At 38.1% G+C, this 19,801-nt stretch overlaps 1 protein-coding gene across 2 annotated transcripts; it reads left to right on the top strand.

Annotated features, from left to right (window-relative positions):
• The first annotated feature begins 89 nt into the window (after positions 1 to 89).
• HCFC2 (host cell factor C2) lies at positions 90 to 19,422 on the top strand. 2 transcript variants are annotated; one of them, XM_053943855.1, is made up of 16 exons: positions 90 to 255; positions 2,081 to 2,229; positions 2,627 to 2,787; positions 3,847 to 4,055; positions 4,559 to 4,643; positions 5,682 to 5,785; positions 6,380 to 6,568; positions 7,709 to 7,894; positions 8,318 to 8,421; positions 9,412 to 9,568; positions 10,559 to 10,759; positions 11,952 to 12,022; positions 13,252 to 13,383; positions 14,700 to 14,885; positions 15,273 to 15,558; positions 16,480 to 19,422. In XM_053943855.1, the coding sequence occupies exons 1-16, from the start codon at positions 90 to 92 to the stop codon at positions 16,503 to 16,505; spliced, it is 2,412 nt and encodes an 803-aa protein (XP_053799830.1). In that variant the 3' UTR covers positions 16,506 to 19,422. The 2 variants fall into 2 exon arrangements, with proteins under 2 accessions (XP_053799830.1, XP_053799829.1); XM_053943854.1 differs by lacking the exon at positions 16,480 to 19,422 and having other exon boundaries at positions 15,273 to 15,587.
• The last annotated feature ends 379 nt before the right edge of the window (positions 19,423 to 19,801 follow it).

The following is a 19,801-nucleotide window of genomic DNA, read 5'->3' as shown; positions in this document are numbered from 1 at the left end:
GGACACGGACCCGCCGCCCTCACGTCAGCGCTCCCCCTTCCCCGGCGGGCTGCCCCGGCCGCGCGGTGCGTTGTGGGAGCGGCGCTGAGATGGCGGCGGCCGCCGCCGGGCTGAGCTGGAGGCGGGTGTCCTCCTTCACGGGGCCGGTGCCGCGCTCCCGCCACGGGCACCGTGCGGTCGCCATCCGAGAGCTGCTCATCATCTTCGGCGGCGGCAACGAGGGCATCGCCGACGAGCTGCACGTCTACAACACGGGTGCGCGGGGCGGGGCCGCGCCGCGGGGCGGGCGGAGCGGGGGGACAGCGGCGGGGCTGTCCCGTCTGCGACCGCCGGTGGCACCGGGCTCCGCACGGCGCCGGGGATCCCCCCCTGGGTGTCCCGCCCTCCCCCGGCACTGCCCGCGGGGGGCTCGGCCGAGGGGGCGGCGGGCGGGCTGAGGAGCTGCCCGGAGCCGAAATGGCGGGGCGGGAAATACGCCTGGGCCAGGGGTCTTTCCTGGGGTAGTGCTGCGCCCTGGCTGGTGCTGCGGGCTTGGTGCTCCTTGCTGGGGAACAGCGACCGGGAGGATCGCCCGGTGCGTGTCGCGGCTGTTCTGCTGTCCGCGCTGTCGCGCAGGGCTGCGGAGCCTCTGTCCCCGGGCGGGTCGCGGCTGAATGGCGGCAGGCGGGATTAGTCCCTACGAGTGTCCGGATCCCCCTCCTTCCCTCTGGTGGCGGCAGCTCACGAAAGCCGAACGCGTTGGAATGGGAATTTTGTTTGGAAAAGCTAACATGTTGGTATCGGGAGCCTTTCCAAACAGGAAGCTGCCCAAGACGGATTTTATTTGTGAAAGATCAGACGACTAAATAGTTACTGTACGGAATGCTGGATGAGGCTGGAAAACTTGCGTGTAATTTCAGGGCTTGGGCCGAGACGGGGGAGTTCAGTGACTGATCTGTGCTTCTCAGTCAGTGTTGGCTGCTTGAGGTTTTTCCAGGCAGATTTTTCTCGGATAGCTTAAAGATCTACTATGCTTAAATCACATTTCTGACGGGAGAAGGAAAAAAAGTCTCTTAATCTTTCTGTTCTGACAAGTAATCCAAAGAAAACTCTTAACATAGTTATGCTATCAGAACAGAGGTTCTGGACGGGTGCCTTTTGAGTGAGTCTTGTCATGACTTGGTTTTTTTCTTCCCAGACTTTCTGCTTAAGGTGTTTCCCATTTGCAGCAGTGACAAAAAGCATCATGACTTAGTTGTTCCAGTTTCTGGATGAGTGCTTGGCCCAAACTGACCTTTTTTATTCTGGGGTTTAAGATGCAGGGTTATGACCTGAGCTGCCCGAGTGTGGGATGCCATCCATGGCCCTTGCTATTCATGTGATGATTTTCGAGGAGCTGGCACACAGTAAGAGCATCTTAATCCCCTGCCGCAACGCTCGCTGGAAGCTTCTAATTTCCTACTTCTCCTCTTTGTGCTTATAAAAAAAGTGTAGGAAAAAGAAGACATTGTCCCCTGTAATTCTTAAATTCCAGAACAGTTTAGGCACCACTATGCTGCTGGATCAGACAGTCTTAGTTGCTTTTTCTTGACTCTGTGCCTCTCCTCTCCCACTCTGTGGATATTAAAATGGGTCCCAGAACAGTGTAATTAGTTTTTGAATAGGGCTATTAAGTCCAGGCACAGTGCCATGCTGCTGTAGCTCTAATAATTCTGTTTCTAGGGCTAGCTCCCTCTGAGTTAGGGTGGTTATCTCTTTTGTGTGGAACTGCACTTGTGTTCCTCATTCTTGTGTTGCCTCTATTCTTGGCAAGTCTATTAAATTGCTGGATGATCCTTCATGACTGACTTAGTTACAGTGACCTCATGGGCTCATTCATATACTGAGTAATTTTGGTTTGATAGAAGTGTTTGCTTTTCTTGTTATTAAAGAAAATAAGAATTCCTTCAAGAAAACTTACTGTGAAGCAAATAGCCATAGTTATCTGCAGTTCAAAGGTAATTTTTCAGAAAGCAGAGGTGTTTAAAAAGACATGTTTCAGTGTTTGAAATATTTTTCTAATCTATTTTTCTGGTTTTTGTTTTTTTATTTCCTACTATAGTTACGAATCAATGGTTCCTTCCTGCTGTAAGGGGAGATATTCCTCCAGGCTGTGCAGCACATGGATTTGTTTGTGATGGTACTAGAATATTAGTTTTTGGAGGAATGGTTGAATATGGAAGATACAGCAATGATTTATATGAATTGCAGGTAGGAAATATATGAATATGTTTTGATTTTCAGGACTACTTTATTTATCTGTTTATGAAGAAACACATTTTATTTTACCAACTGCAGAGAAAAGTTAGATGATCTTTGCTCTTCTTCAGAAGATTTTTCCATCTTAAGAATCTGAAGTTTATTCTAAATAGCTTTGAAATAGAGACTTTCACCTAGTTTAAATACAGTATAATATATTTAATATTTTATTAAGGTTAACTCTTACATATCCCTTTTACTGAATGTCCTAAGAAAAGCACAGCATTTGTATATTTTCTGAATTAAAAGTAATTCAGAAAATATACAAATGTTAATATTATATGAATTCTATTTGTTATGACAGACTATCAATGGAATTATTTCTAAATAATTTTTTCTTGTCTTCAAGGCAAGTCGATGGCTCTGGAAAAAAGTAAAACCTCAAGCTCCTTCAAATGGATCACCCCCCTGTCCTCGGCTTGGCCACAGTTTTTCTTTGTATGGTAACAAGTGCTATTTATTTGGTGGCCTGGCAAATGAAAGTGAAGATTCAAATAATAATGTTCCCAGGTATGCTGATTTGTCTTTGAATTTAATGGCTTTAAAAACAAATGATTTGACAGCTTTGAAAAGGGACATTCTAGGCAGGCTGTCCTGCACACCAAGTGCTCAAAGTTGGATGATTTGTGCAGTGAAGGGGTTACATGGTGAAGAAGATTAGGTATTCCTTCTGCTAATCCCACAATATGGAGCACTGAGTGACAGCTCTGACACTTTTGTAGGGAAACCTGAGTAGGCTTTTGTATTTCTCCTGGTATTTTGGGTGATGTTTTTAAGAATGGCTTGTTTGTTAGAATTACCTCAATCAGCAGAGTCTCATGAGTCATCAGGGAATTCATGATGGATGGTTTTTCTGTATTGCTGTGAAAAACAGTTATCAATTCATCTGGAAATTTTTTACAATAACAGCTGAAGTTGCCATTATTGTCAGCAAACTGTGCTATAATGCTGAAGTTTTATATCCACATTCACCTGCAGTTCAGAGCACTTATAGCCACTGAACTATAAACTGGCAATTTCAAGCTCGGTAAACAAAAGGTATCTGGTGTGAATGCCAAGATTCAAAGACCATTATCTAAAAATAACTTGCTGATAGATTCAGCAACAAATGGTTAATTGTGCATTGGCCAGCCTGAAGACACAAGGAAACAAACAACTTCTTGTCACCTTGGTTGCCTTAAGAGTTGCAGAAATTTCTCTCTAATATCTCTTGTCATCATATGTTTCCCACAGCTTTGCAGTTTATTGTGTGTCTGTATGTAGCAATTTTTGCAAGAAATGTTGTTTTCATGTTTCTTTCATGTAATACAGTGTAGCAAATAAGAGAGCATGTTTTCTCAGAGGCAACAAGTTATAACTGTTATTTTTTTGTTGTTTGAAATCCATTTTAAATCCAGATTTGGTACTGCCCACAATGCATCAAATGTTTTTTAAACATTTAAACAGAGTTTAAAACTCTGCACCCTCCCAAGACAGACGTATGTAGTACCTGGAAGTGGTCAGGGTTTAAAGTACACTTGTCATCATGCTTGTAAGTGAATTTTTCATACTTTGACAATAACACTCTAGATATTTAAATGATTTCTATGAACTGGAGCTGCAACATGGGTCTGGTGTGGTCGGCTGGAGTATTCCTGTGACCAAAGGAATCTTGCCATCTCCCCGAGAATCTCACACAGCCATAGTGTACTGCAGAAAAGATGTGGGAAGCCCAAAGATGTATATTTTTGGAGGCATGTGTGGCTGTCGGCTTAATGATCTCTGGGAACTTGACATAGGTGAGTTGGTTTGTCAGTAGAAGTCAGTGCTTACTGGCTGAGGGGAAGTATTATAATATAGAATAGTTAATGGCATGCTGTGGTGTAGATATTATTGAGACTGACACCATAATGTTAACCTTTTGTAATATTTGGAATTAAATAGATACAGTATTGTTTGCATGTTTTATCCTCACTGATTATAGGTACTCCATGAGATAGATATCATAGTCTTTAAAGCACTCTAAAGAAACAAAGTTGACTAACCATAATGAAACCATAATTTATGTTTTTGATAAACACTTAGTTCGTCAGTATTTCCTGTGATTTTTTTCTAAAACAAGTTCCAAGTGCTTGTTATTGCACCCTTTTTCTAAAAGTCGCCATCTTAAAAAGGTGAAATTTAGCTTTGCTGAATTTTGCTGAATTAGAGGTATGTTCCCTTCTAAAATCCAGATAATGAAATATGTAGCAACAAGATAATTTTTTTTTGTTGTTTGAGAATTTGATTTTCTTTATTTTAGAAACCATGACCTGGTCAAGACCAGAAACCAAAGGGACAGTACCACTTCCTCGCAGTCTCCATACGGCCAATGTAATAGGAAACAAGTATGTCTGTTGTTAAAAGCTCAACTCTAGAAAGGTACACCAAGTAGGAGAATGATGATGCTTATCCACTACTGCTCAGTATAAACAGCAGCCCTGTAGAGTAGTTTTCTGCTGCTATTTCAGTGCCACTGTTAACTCAAGGGTAGCTGGCTGTCAGTGTTTCTATCCAGCAGGACAGTCTGCCCAAGCCACCAGCACCTTTCTGGGCTTCTTGGAGCACCTTGGTGCATTCTGGGACAACCTCAGTTGGGCCTGAGCTCTGTCAGGAGCGAGCTTCAGTGCCTCTGTGTGTGTGACACAGATGAGGTAGCTATCCAAAGAAACTGATCAAAGAGTAAAACTAGTTCCAGGCAAAACTATTCCCCACTTTTTCTGTAGTCTGACCCTCATTACACTGCTTCTCGCCAATATGGTTTGTTTTGGCAGGTAGCATTGATAAAATGGATTTTTAAACATGGGTTTCAGTCCATTTTGTATCAATTTACAAGTTGGCATGAGGAGAAAGAGGCAAGAGAGTAAAGAAGTATGAAAGCTTTCTATCTTCTGATCCAGCAGCTTAGCTTTTTGATATTTACTTAAAATGTTAGTAGTTTGTAGCCCGCATTATATTTTTAAATTTTAATATCTGAGTTAGATGCCAGTCATATTATTTTAGCATGACTTACTGAGGGCTCTGCAGTAAAGAATTGTAGAAATTCTGTTGTACATGTGGGATTTTTGGAGAGCATTAGCAGTTTGATGGTTTGCTAAATGTTACAGTATTAACTGCTGTTTCTAGGAAGTTGAGGAATTTCTGTGACTTTTTTTGTGTGGTTGGGCTTTTCAATCAGTCAGTTTACTCAAAAATTTCAGAAGGTAGAAGTCTGCAACAGTACATCATAAAGACAGTAGATACAAATAAAATGTGCTGTGAACCAAAACTGTAACACCCTGGACATTTTCTTTTTTGTCCTAGTTTGAGAGAGCACATGCAACACATCTAGATGTTAATTGGCCTTTCTTTTCTTTTTCCCTCTTCCCTCTTTTCCTGTATTTCAGAATGTATGTTTTTGGTGGATGGGTTCCACAGTCAGCAGGAGGTGAAATTTCTGCTCCTGATGGTGAATGGAAATGCACCGGTTCCTTTTCTTACCTTAATTTGGGTTAGTGTTTCTGCCTTTCTGGGAGTGCATATTTTGAATTAGTATTTTCTTAACAGAGTAGAGTAACTATTTTGAAGACCTTGAATAAAGTTTAGGATACATAGTTGTAATCCTGGCTCACTAAAGAAGTTGCCAGTTTTTTGCATGTTACTTGAAAAAAATTTTTTTAATTATTATTTTTCTTTGAAGATTCAGCAGGTTTGCTTCTTCAAATCTTTGTTAATACAACTTTAATGTTAAGTAATGTAAATACTCCTTCTTCATTTGTAGAACACAGGAAACAGATTCTGAAATGAGGTTTTTCTAAGCATGGTAGTACTATCCCTGAATTCTCAACTTCTGATCTATTTTCCTGAGAGAGATAATCAGAGGTCAGAAAATTCAGCCTGTATGAATTGATTTTATCTTTTTTATCTTGCATGCTAATTGGAAAGTGACCTTCTCTTCATAATATTTCCATTTTAAATGCAGTTGTCTATAAAAAGAGAGGTGATTTATTTTCTTTTTTTTTCTGAGCAGTTAAGTGTGTTAACATCTTTATTTATTGTTTTGGAAAACATCTAGAAACTAAATGCTTTGAGTTTCATTTACTAGATACCACAGAATGGATAGGTCTGATCTCAGATTGCCAGGAGGACAAAAGTAACTTGTTACCAGGGCCAAGAGCAGGACACTGTGCTGTAGCTGTTGGCACTCGTCTGTATATCTGGAGTGGTAGAGATGGTTACAGAAAAGCTTGGAACAATCAAGTTTGCTGCAAAGATCTTTGGTACCTTGATACTGGTGAGTCAGAAATAAATAAGAGACTTGTACTATGTTCTGTGTTTTATTGACATATGGAAAGCTTGTATGATTGATGATCAGAACATTAAAGCTGTAGCAAACTCGAAGAGTATTTACATTTTAAAAATTGTTTTTAAATTGTGCTTCACTGCTGGTTGTTTAAAGGCTATTACTTAAAATGAAGAAAATTAGGAAGGCTTGTTTAAAGCCTCTGAAAAAATTTTGTGTTAAATTCTGCACTGCATGCCATAGTCAGTTGATACAAGATGCTAAAGGCTGTTTTGCCTAAACTCAGGGTTCCTGTCCTCTCTTTTTAGTGCTACTACTGCTTTTTTCTGCTACTACTTACTTTTTTCACCATATCCCTTCTACTGTTGGGATCATTGCTGCTGCTTCTGCTTCCGTATCTCTTGGACTGCAAAAAGATACTCTTCAATCTAAGAAAGGACCAAATTGTTCCTGGAGATGAGGGAATTCTGGACACTAATCACTCATTAGTAGCTGCATTGATAGCAGGACACTGAGATGGTGTTGGGAGAGAGGGAATTAGAATAGAACTTTTTTTTTCCCTATTTCAGTTTTCCCTCAGAAATTGAAAAAGAGTAGCAGGGGAGGGGTGTGCTTAAGATTGCAGCCTGGTCAGGCATAGAGGCACATGAGAGGAGCAAGCCATTGGCCTTAGTCACGTCCAGGCTTCAGACTGTGCAGAAGAAGTTAGAGCAAAAGCTCACTTGAGCTACACAGAGCAAGCAAAAAGGAAGAGGAATAATTGTGAATTAGAGGAATATGTAAAGCTTTAGGAGCCAAAGAGCTACCTGCAGCATTTCAGGAAAGCGCAAGGATCTCCTGTCTCTGTAATCCCTACAGTGATGTAGCTACAACCCAAAGGCCTACTGGCAACAGCAGAACCATTAAAAACAGAGCATTAAAACTGGAGCATTTTTGAACACTTTGAAAAGACACTCTGTAATTCTCTGACTTGACTTGCCCCCTTTGGCAGTGGTTTCTTGTTGAATCTGGTATATTGTACCTCAGTAAAAAAGGAGTGACTGATTTTACTTGCAATATGCAGCTATTTAATCAACTGGTAAGGGAGAGCAATTTCTAACGTGCCATCTGTGTTTTACTGGTTTCCTGTAGAGAGACCTCTAGCACCATCACAGGTACAGCTGATCAGAGCTACAACCAACTCTTTTCAGTTGAAGTGGGATGAAGTACCTACAGTTGAAGGATATCTTCTTCAATTACATGCTGACTCACCAGTGCCACCAGTGGCTGGAATTCCTGGTACTGGCGTTCCTGAGACAGCAGTGCTGAGTTCACAAGGTAGCAGTCAGATCACATTACACTAACGTTTGTGCACAAGCAGACTGGAGGGTTGCATAAGTAATAAATGAGAGTTTGTTTTTTAAAGAACCATTCTGTGAGAGAGAGACCCTGTTTCTTTGGTTATTCTCCAAGTACCTGCATCATAATTATGGAAAACTCCCCTTTCACTTGTTTCTGTTGGTTTTGGCCAGCTATCTGAATTATGAAGATATCTGTAGAATGCTGGGCACAAATTGAGAAAGGAAACAGTGAGGAAGGGATTTTATTTGACTGTTTGGCCATGCAGTTTCATTTCAGACTTACAATGAAGTTTTCCTTCAGGCAACTTTGGCCTCCCTCTTTCTTACTGAAATAGGTTAAAACCATCATAATATTAAGTTTTACATAACTGATGGGAATTTGCTTTTTTTTACTTGCAAGGTGGCTGTTCTCTCCATCAGAGTCCACATTCATTGCCTAGCATCCCTTATCCAGAAATGAAGGTGGATCATCCCAGCCAAGCAAATAATCTCATTCCTAATAATGTAAGTGTAAGCTGAAAAATGCTTCAGTGTCAAAACAGTGTGGGAAGGTAGTGAACTGCCAGAACATTTCTCAGGAGTTTTTAAAACTCCTTGCATACTTTTTAGGTCTTAGGAAAAAAAAAAAAAAACTCAAATAAAACAAAAAGACAGACACCTGCTGAAGTAGTTGTCTGTTTCCTTACATACGTTTTCATTTTATGCTGGAGACACAATCTTTCAAGTACTCTTCTTGTTAATGCAGAAGAGAATTGCAAGTGTATTTTCTTCCACAATGCCAACTGGGAGCCTGACGCCAATAGGAATACTATTCATCCTCAGAATGTTGGTGACATTAATGTGGGCAGCAAAAAGAATAAGATGTATTCCTTCTTTCTTAGTCTAATTTAGTTTTATGCTAGTCTGCTTATTTTTAAGTTCCTACAGTAGGTTAAATCCAGTTATTGTCTGTGGCGTGCAGTTGTACACGTTCCTCTGTTTCACCAATTTAACAGAAATAGTGAGGACAAACTCTGGCTAAAGGATCCCATTTTTAGAACTTTGGACCATTTCTTAGTTGTGTAAAGTCTGAGATCTATATGGGATCCATCATGTGTTCCTGGAGGAAACACATGTAGAAATATCTTAAATTTCACTAAGAGTAGAAATATCTCAAATACATGTCAGGAAAGCAAAGGTTGAAAGCCTATGTAATTGTGATTTTCCCCATCACCCAAAGTCCCCCCAGTAGACTAAATATACACAGCAATGAAATGCCATGTAATGATAAAATTTAGTATGACTCTTCCAAGTCAACTCAGTGTTTGAGTCTTTGTTTTATAATGACTAAGGTAAGGATTGAGAGATTGATTTCTTGGTCTAATTTAAAGTACCAGGGGGACTTGTTGGAGGAGTTTATATTGTTGTTTATGAGCAAGCATTTTCACACCATGTTTGCAATTGAAATTTCTGAACTTTGCAGTTTAACATTAACAAATGTGTTGTTTTGGTTAGGTCCAAGTTGCCCTTCCATCCAGCTCAAAAGTAGAAGGAAAAGAAAAGGTTGCAGCACCTGAAAACAAGGTTACACAGGAGACTATGAAAAACCACACAGATGCTACAGGATTCAAAGAATCAAATGCCCCTTCTGTTTTGCCTGTTTGTACCTCAAGTAAGATGACTATAGAAAAAAATAGAGGAAAAAAAAAAGTGAGAGTTAAAATTCATCTCAAAAACACAAAATAAGATTGTTTTTGTCTTGTAGTTTAAAATTATACAAGTCCTTTGTAGTTTATGAAACCCAACTTGTGTTAGTTATTACCAAATGTATTTTTAGAAGATACAAAGAAAATTGAAATCTTAACTTGTTTGAAGTGTTGCAAGGTACATGAAATTCTCAATATATTCATTATTATGATGGAAAATCTGTCTATTTAAACATAAATAGCCATTTTTAGCATCAAGTAAAAAGGAACAGATGACATTTTACAACATTATGGTGATAGTAACTCCAAACTGACACTGTGTCTGTCTGTTAGCAGTGAAAAGCTATTGGCTGATGTAAAATTTCAGGCAATGTAGAGACAAGCATGTTTCTCTCTGACTGTAGAGGAGGTAAAAGATGACAAGGCTCTGATTTATGCATTTCACTGAAGTGCCTTAAGTTCAGTGTAGTGAATCCAGGCTTAATCACCTGATTTGTTTATATTTGATCTCAATGTATTTTATAGGTAGTTGGATTTTTATTTTATTCACTGTGTAATTTAATTTGTTGTGGAAATTTTGGTTCTTATTGCTAAGTGACAAACAGACTTTTACAGGGGTTAATCTTAAGTTGATTGTTACTAATCTGTGATACTGATTTGTGTGGATACTTTATTTTAGTAGGGTTTTTTTCCCAAATTAATTTTTTTGTGACCAAATACATAAAAAACAGCAAGCTTAAAATAACTGTTTAAATACACCTATTTATGAATGTGGAGACAGACTCCTGTTCAGCTATAAACCTGAAGTAAGCATTAGCAATCAATATAATCAGATCTGTTCTAACCTAATTCTGAGCTAAACTCAGGCTTTTTATGAAACTAAATCCATTAGACCAAGTTGAGATTTGGTGTGTTATCAATATTGAATTCTTGCTAATATTTTCTTCTTTTTTAAGGTGCTCAGACATCAGCAAATGTAGGTGAATTACATGACTTGGACAAAAAAAGTGTAAATCCTGATGCTTCTGTATCCAGTACTGTCTCCAGCGCACAAACTATGGTAACCCAGCAGGCTGTTAAAACTGAATCATCAAGTACAAATGGGGCAGTTGTTAAAGATGAAACTTCACTAACAACATTCAATTCAAAATCTGAAGGTTTGAAATGTGTTTCACATACTGTATTTTGAGCCATATATTTCTAAGGCCATCAGAGTTCCTCTAGTGTGGTGGGATTCCCTTCTTGAGTAGTACCTGGGATGTAGATAGGGCTTTGGGCATTGAAGACCTTGTGCAGCCTGGATGATCTCTGCTAGGATTTATGCATCTTTTAAAATCAGGTTATTCCTTCTATGCATTTGTAAATCACCATGTTTCCTGTAAGTGAAAAATCTTCATTTATGCAGAGGTCCATTTTGTAAATATCAGTGGTGCTCTTTGCACATTTGCTTTCATTCAGTGCTCATCTATTTAGTCAGCAAAAGACTAAAATAGTAACCTTGGATGATTTTGATTTTAAGCAACTGACCTCTGTAATAAATATGGCCAGTTAATGTGGCCAGCTCACTGCTGGTCTAATGTGCTGGCCTCTTCACGGTCTGCTGGAAATATCCAAAATAAGCAGCAAATGCAGAACATAAACTGGTAGTTTTTCAAGTTTTGTTTTTGACAAATATCAACAGGCTGTGCTTGTTATTGTTTTGAGTGTTAACTAAAGAACTGTATTCTCATATTGATGTTGTGTGTATAGTGTGATTTTTACCAATCAATATTGTATTTTAAAAGCAAAACCCAGGAACATAAGCATAGAATACTAATAGTCCTGTGTGTTACTCATGTGCTTAAACTTTTTTTTTTCTTTTAAGATTCCATTTTAAAATTAATTAATGCTCTGTTCCCATTTGCTAAGGTTGTTTACAGTTTAACTGCTTATGTTCAGAATTCAGACTGTATTGGTGTCAGAAACAATGCAATCAAAATAAGAATTCACACTTAGACTATTCAATGTCCCCAGTATGTGCCTCAATCTGGTATTTAGATTATTTGTTCACAAATATTTTATATCGATTTCATAATGCTGTCACTTCTTAGGATTTTCCGAGTCCTGCCTTCTGTTTGTATTATCAGTAGCAGCCTCCAATGCCAGACTCTCAGAATTGTTCTGTGAATTTGATAGAAGCCAAAATTAGTTTGTGTTATAAATAGAACTGCATGCAAAAGAAGTCTGAGACGTTCTTGTGCAATAAATACTTGTAAATGGCTATTGAGGTCAACTTCATGCTCTGTGGGTTTTGTATTAAATTATTTTTTCTATTGCTTACATTTTTAAAATTTAATGTTTTGTTTTTAGCTGCTGAAACTGCTTATGTCATGCCTTCAACAAGGGTCAATACTGGACAGACAAATGATTCACACTCTTCTGTAAGTCCAAAAAAGTGTTATCAAATTGCTTTACCTATTGTTCTGTTGATTAGTTGTCAGGGCTCTTCTGTTTTCCTTTAATTGTATTTTTGAAAGCAAAGCAGTGTTTATTTTGAGCTTGGAGTGAATAATACAGGGGTAAACATTTCTTTTGTAAAACTAATTGCATTGTGTGGGTTAGATGTGAGTCTAAGTAGCAGTTGTGTAGTTGGGAGGAGATCCAAGTACATGTTTCAGCTGTTGAATCGTTTTTATCAACTGGCACAGTGGAATGGTCTCTGCTGCATGATGTGCAAATGTAAAAAGTTTTTCTGTATGCACAACTGAATTTAAAATGAAGTATGTACTAGATCAGATTAGTGCTAGCTGCTGATTCTATAGATTTGAAACGTAACTTAACTGACATCTTGATGTTTTTCCCTAGAGGAGATGGGGACTGACTATGCAAGCTGTAAATACTGCCTGAAAAAGTAAATGCTTCCTATTTCACCTGCTTACAACTTAATACACAAACCCAAGGTGCCACTGTTGCCACCAAAAGTGAGGAACCAAAAGATGGGGAGAAGCAGCTGCTGCCAAAGTGTTGGGTGCTTTTGCCAAGAGCAGCTGCAGCTCCTGCCCCATTTCCCTGCCAGCAGGATCATGGCCTGTCTGTGCTGGGCACCTGACTGTGCAAGTGCCCTCCCTGGTGCCTGGAGACCAACAAGAAAGCCTATGTGTGTTTCTGGGTCAGTCAGGAGCAGTTTGCACACCCTCCATCCCCATGGCCCCACACCACAGCAGAGGGCTGTTCTCAGCTGCAGGCAAGTTCTGCAGTGCCTGGCAAAGAGCACGTGTGGGTCTGAGGTACAGCTAAGCCCCAGGGGGAGCTGCTGATGTTGGACCACCTTGGGAAACTTCTTGACCTCTGAGAGAAATTAACTCACAACTACATGCTGCTAACAGACATCTAGTTCTATAGCTTTAAGCTTCTTCCTCCCCTCCCCGTTCAGAATATCAGATGTGACATCCCAGCTGTTGCTTTTAAATGACAGACTGTGTCTGAGTAAATGTATAAGAACCAGTTGGTTTTGCACAGTATTTTAATAATACATGCATATTCATTTGAAGCATAAGAAAGAAACACTGGTGTAAAAGGGGGTTGTCTCTTACATATACTAGAGCCTTGACATTTTTTTCCATGGCATTGAAGTGTGGGTAATCTACATGACGTGTTCTTCAAACACTAGAGAGCTCCCCAGAGGCCGCCGGTGAAAACCAGGGACCGCCGGTGGTATGATGTGGGAATTTTTAAGAACAACAGTGCTGTGGTGAGCCAGTTCTACTTGCTGCCAGAGGAAACACTGAACATCAATAGCAAGGTAGCTGCTGCTTCTCTGATGAAACTTGCACGTACCTATTTCAGAGTCTGTTGCTTATATAGTTCACAACAAAATGTGGGATTTTCTGATACTGCAGCAGAATCTGGTGCTTGTAGGAGTTTTGTATTTTATGACCAGTAGTTCCTCATGTATTTTTCTCACCTCTTCTTACTATTTCCTAAACTAGATGAATTTTCTTTTTTTATGTATGATAATACAAAATATCTTATTTTGCTATTGCTAATTCTTTTCTTATTTTTTGCCTTAGAAAACAATTTTAAACTAATAATTCTTCAAGGCAGTAAAATTCTTAAAAACTGAACCCCCCACAATTTCTTAATATTTTATTTCAGTCCAGCATTGAAATGTTTCAGTGTCTTCTCTGTTCCTAGAATCTTTGCATAAAAGCTGTTAAAGATACTAGTAAGACATAGGCTAAGCTGTTTAAAAAGACTAGATCTGAAGCTGTAGTGGCTTTTGTATTAGATCTTTCTAACTTAATATTTGGTACATGTAAGAGGATACCTGAAAATTATGAGTGTGAAACTTGCAAAAGTGTAACAGTTTTGATCGTAAAAGTGTAAATTAGTGATATCCTCGTTAACTAGAAACAAAAATTGTGTCTCAAGAAGACAGAAACAAAGTAACAGAAGCCTTTCTTTGAAAGCACTTCACTATAAATAGTCTATGTCTTAGTTTTAAAGAGCACAGTACATTGTACAGTGTTTACATTGATTGTGGTTCTTTCACATTATTCAGTAGGAAAATAGTTCCACTGTAAGGATGAGTGATGCAGCAGTGCATATTTTAATAATGGAAGTATGGTAGCACATCATGTTTCAGAAAGCTGTTTGTTACTAACTTATTGTGCTTTTCCTTAAAAACATTTTGATTTCCAAACTGTCACTCCTAATGTTAGGAATAACTGCTTTTGAAATAAAAATACTTTTTAGGACAGAAGATTATGTTAAATAAACCATAACTTATGTAATTGTAAATGCTACTTTGTTTGAACTTTCCCAAGTAAAAATAACCACAAGGTGCAGTTTAATTTAAATGACAGAAAATGGGATATCTTTTGGTCTAGAGATGTAGTCTCACATTGCATCTTAGATCAGCTGTTTTGAGGTGAGATACTGTGTCAGTCAGAACCTTTTCATAAATTCTGATGTAAGTACAACAGTATTAAATAGATTTCAGTTTCATTTAAACTTAATTAATCTCAGCCTAACTAGACTAATTGTATTTATAATATTTTTAGGCTAATTGTGTTTATAATATTTTTTAAAATACCACAAGTGTTGCTTTATTTTCAGACGGAAGGTGCAGATGTACCAGACTACAGATTACTTAAGAAACAGGATCTGTTTCCCGGCACAGTATACAGGTTCAGAGTTGCTGCAATTAATGGCTGTGGTGTTGGGCCTTTCAGTAAAATCAGTGAATTCAAGACGTGCATTCCAGGTTTTCCTGGAGCTCCTTCAACAGTCAAAATCACCAAGGTGAGAAATATAGGTAATTCTGGCTACCGGTGTAATCTCAGAACTCTTGGTTCTAGTTGGCTTTTTTTTTAAGTGAAAATTGTCATATAAAATAGTGTCCAATGCTTACTCGGTTAACTCTGCTCAATATAATATTGTTTAAGAAATTTGCTAAAAAGAATTACTTTAAGAGTTAATGATAGTTTCCCCATGATTTTCTAGTCTTGCATCGTTACATCTCTAAGGGTTTACCACACTTCTTAAGTAAAAGTCAAAAAACATCCTTATCTCCAGAGTGGTGATGATAGGTTAGAATTTTCAGGTAATCTTTATAATTTGGGGTTTTTTAATATTGTTTATATATTTCTGGTTAGCTACATACTATCATATTTTTCTCTCTTTCTTCAGAGTGTAGACTGTATTCATCTTTCTTGGGAGCCTCCTGCTTCACCCTCTGGAAATATTTTAGAATATTCTGCCTACTTAGCCATCCGTTCCACGCAATTACAGGAAAATCCAAGTCAACTTGTATTTATGAGGATATACTGTGGTCTTAAAACCTCCTGCATAGTGACTGCTGCCCAGCTTTCCAATGCCCATGTGGATTACACCTCCAGGCCTGCCATAGTGTTCAGGATTTCAGCCAAGAATGAGAGAGGCTACGGCCCGGCCACACAGGTTCGGTGGCTCCAAGGTAAAGTCACTGTCACACACAGCATTTGAGCAGAGCAGGCGCTGTGCATTTCTCCCAGAACCAACACAGCACTGCATGGGAACTTCTTGAAATGTTGTTTTGTTCCTTATGGGAGTTTTATGCAATTCTAGTTTTGTTGCTTCTCACTTCTCTAGAATTCACTTCAGCTCAGAAGTTTTTCAGTCTAATAAGAAGTGATCCAGTTATATGCATCACGTAGATGACACACAGTGTAATCGGGGGTTTTTTTCAGTCTTTTCACCCTCCTAAATGGAAAAAAAATTCCATCAGGTGATATAAGGTGCATTTTTGTGATGCATATACACTTTAAAATCTGTGTTACAGCCAGAAGAGGTTTTGTCATCTTGTCCCTGGGCTTGAATTTGTACAGGTTCATGATGATTTGGGGATGGGAATGGATCCACTGAAAATAAAATTAGTGTTAGCCTGGTCAGTTCTGGCTTGCCTTATAAGTAAGCCAGTCTGGCGTTTCAAGTTTTGCCAGCTTCTCATGCTGCTCCTTCCCATTTCTGGCTTAGCTTTGTTGGGAGCTGGCTTTGCTCAGCAAGAGGTGCTGTGGGCACAGAGGAAGGTGGGAAGGGCAGAGTGCCCACCCCTTTGGGCAGCAGGGAACTGTGGTGTGGGGGTAGCTGACCTCAACTCCTCGGCTGGGATCCACCTGTTGAATGCTCCACTGCTTGGTTTCTAATATGTGCTTTTCTAAGATGGGGAATAACAACAAAGAAGTTGTCTTCTGTGATGTTCAGTATTTCAATGCCGTTTTAACCCTTTAATTGGCAGGGATTTTGACCATGATCTATAACCTAGAACTCTGAAACAGTGTTTGTTTGAAAATGTTTGAGTGCGTACACTCAAATATGAAATGATGAAACATTTAACAATGTCTCCTTTGTTTTGCAGATATGAAAACATCAGGCTCAAAGTAGAAATTACTTTAATCTCAAGTTTCGAATGTAGTGTTTAATGTAACTCTTGTACTATTTGTAAATGCTACAAATATTTTATTTTTGCATTGTTTTTATCTTAAAAATATATAACCTTTTTTACGTTTGACACATCAACATTGTAGAGCCTTGCTCAGGTGTGAGTATCATATAGAAAATATATCAGAGATGGTGGAGTAGAGAATCACGCTCTATCCAGCAGCTCTTTTTGGTAGTGATAAGTTAAAATGTAAAGAACACAAAGTTTCAAATCAAAAATGAATAAAGGAATTGGCACAAGTAGTAGTATTTGAGGTAGAGTCCCTGGGATTGCTACAGATTTTGCAAAAATAATCCATAAGATTTGGGATATAAGCAAATTCTGTTTGGTTTCAGTTCCCTATACCACATTCTTCATTGTGGTGCCTGAGTACAAGGCAAAAAATTCCAGTTATTATATAGTAACTTAAAATGTATAAATATTTTAATATATACTTTTTTTGTAAAGAAATGATTTTTTCTACTATTTGTAACAAATATCTTAATCTTGAGAGATATCCCCTGAAAATTTAAAAGGAAAAATATAAACTTATCCATTGCTCTTATTACAGAAAACGTAAATTCATTGTAAATGCACTACTATTACTTAAAATTATCCTTTTGTAGTTGTACAAATCTTAAACTTGTAAATACCAATGTTTACAAGAGACCTTTCTGGTCTTGTATTAAAACTTCCATGAGATTCATTCTATTTTTTTTTTAATCCATATGCTTTGCTTTTAGCATATGCTTGCTTTTTGCACTAATAATAACTTACCTCATTCCTGTGTTAGTAATCACTTGTGTTGCTTCCATAATGTTTCTGTAAAACTTCAATCTGAAAATTTTAACCAAAGTTTAGAATACATGGTAAGCAATTTTGCACATATGATATGGCAACTTTCAACATATTTATTCCAGTTAATCTTCTTAAGTGCTTGTTTGCTTTACCAATATATTCTACCAATCAAGTTCAGTATCTCCCTTTTACTATGCATCATTTTACATTAACTAGCTAGCTGATAAAATCAACAAGCATTACTTCTAGGAATAGGTTGATCCATTCCTATGCGAAAAGAAAAAAATTGTTCACAGTAGTGAAATAAAGGTAAACATTTTAAATGCTATTTATGTACCTATATATAAAACTATGTTTGCCAAAGTGTAGAGGAAAATGGCTGAGTTGGACAAGGTCACTAGGTAAATAGATTGAGGCACCTAAATAAGATTTATTTTAAAATAAAATCTAAATTATTTACTGTGCAATGAAGTTTATACTTTGCACTTTAATTTTGCCCCAAATGCCAAAAGATTATACATCAAGGTAGAATTTCTTGCCTCTTCCAGTAAAATTTGTCTTAAGAGCGTTTGTAAATATATAAACTAAAATCAATGATGTGCCTGGTTTGGTGGGAGAAGTATCACTAAAATAGTAGAGATTTAGCAGCTCAAGTCTCCCAGAGCAGATTTAACAGCCAAGTCTTGGCTACCCTGAGAGTCAGGGTTATAACAAAGTGCTGGTACAGCCTTAATTATTGCAATGCATCACATGCTCCAATAGCATCTAGAAAGTGCTGGGGACCATAAATGGCTATAATAGTGTTAATTGTGGCACAGGAGTAACACATGGTTTGACTCCAGAGAAGAATCATGTTTTTATGACAATGACAGATATCCCAGTTTCACTTTAAACAGTGTTTATAGTATGAATGTATAGGACTTTTCCTGAAGTTAACTGGCTTTAAGATATTTGTATTTTAATGGTCCATTTCATCAGGTAGGATCTCACTACCAATACTGTCTGATAACTAAAGTCCATACACATGAATTGTCAATTAGAAGAATAGAACTTGGTTTTTCTTATTAGTACTGTGAAAGAAGCCTTTAGAGAAAACACTTGTGGCTTTGATTTTGTTGGTTGATAGTTGTGATTGTAGAGTTGTTATTTAAGAATAAAACCTGTTGGGTGTGTCTGGGTGGAGTTTTTTTGCACTTGGTTTCACATGCTTTGCACAATTTCTTTTTTCAGTGTGTGTGTCACGACTACCAAAGGGTAAAACTGTGGCGTTTTCAATGAAAGTATAATTTTCTTCTGAGTGTGCTTTCTTCAGCTGACTTGACATAAGATGTCACTTTCTCTTTTTTGTCCAAGTTGGGTAACGTTGAATAGTGATCATATGCAACTCTTCAGTTGCTCACAGTTTTACTTTAAACTGAAATTGTGGTACACACTGTAAAATACACTTTGTGGTCTGTTTTTAGAACTGTATTTATAATGTCTAAATCCCACCTGTTTGCCTATCAACTAGATATCAGACAAATATTGATTGTTCGATTTTAAAGTTTAGAAGACTGTTGACACCAGCTCTTTGAGACTCCATGTTATTCATTTATTTCAGATACTGCTAAAGGACATGTAACAGAAGCTGAAATCTAGCAGATTACCATATCCATATTGTAGAAATGTCTAGTTTTACTGAACTCCTTAGGGAGGTTGTGACTGTGTAAGCATAGGACAGTCGTGCCCGTTATGGCAGCCACTGCTACAGCTTCATCTTCAGAATGTTCTTGTGAAAGTGGAAATGAAGTGAACAATAGCCTACACTTTGTGTTTTCAAAGTAATTATAGCAATATCTTTTGAATGTAGTTTGGAGTAGAGCACATGATCATGCCATAAACTCTGAAGATATAGTAAGTATTACTGTTGTTATCTGATTATTTCAGGATAGCCAATTTGACGTGAACTTAATCTTACAGCCTGTTACTTAATGACCTCTACAAGGAAACTGACATTTTGTACAATACAAGTTGATTAGTCTTATTTTGAAGTATTGTTTGTTCTTTGTAATAAAGTGGTTGTCCTATCAAACGCATTGTAAATACTGAAGTGTGTCTGTTTTTTCAGAGGTGTACGTGTACAAACTCAGAATTTCTGATGCAGAGAGTGAGTAAATTTCTCAAATTGGGGAAGAGGGTTTAATGATAAGCACTGTCATACTACAATTGCTCTTCCATAAATATTGTCTCCTAAGTTACCTCATAAGCTTTTTCCCTAGTTGAGGTTCTCCAATATCCCTGCCCCACCTTCTGCAGTTGCTGTGCACTCACCATGCCCCTTCCATGCCTTTGTGCCTCGCAGGCTGTAGCCTCTGAACTGAAATTTTGACATTACTTCCCTTGTCTATACAGGGGTCATATTGCTATTGTTGATAATGAGTGACAAAGAGTTTGGTGTTGCTTTGTTGCAGTTTGTTAAAAA

The sequence above is a fragment of the Vidua chalybeata genome, chromosome 5 (genome assembly GCF_026979565.1).
Source record: "Vidua chalybeata isolate OUT-0048 chromosome 5, bVidCha1 merged haplotype, whole genome shotgun sequence".
Taxonomy (NCBI): Eukaryota; Metazoa; Chordata; class Aves; order Passeriformes; family Viduidae; genus Vidua; species Vidua chalybeata.
Note: the sequence above shows the minus strand (reverse complement) of the source record. Positions and strands in the feature narration are given on the sequence as shown.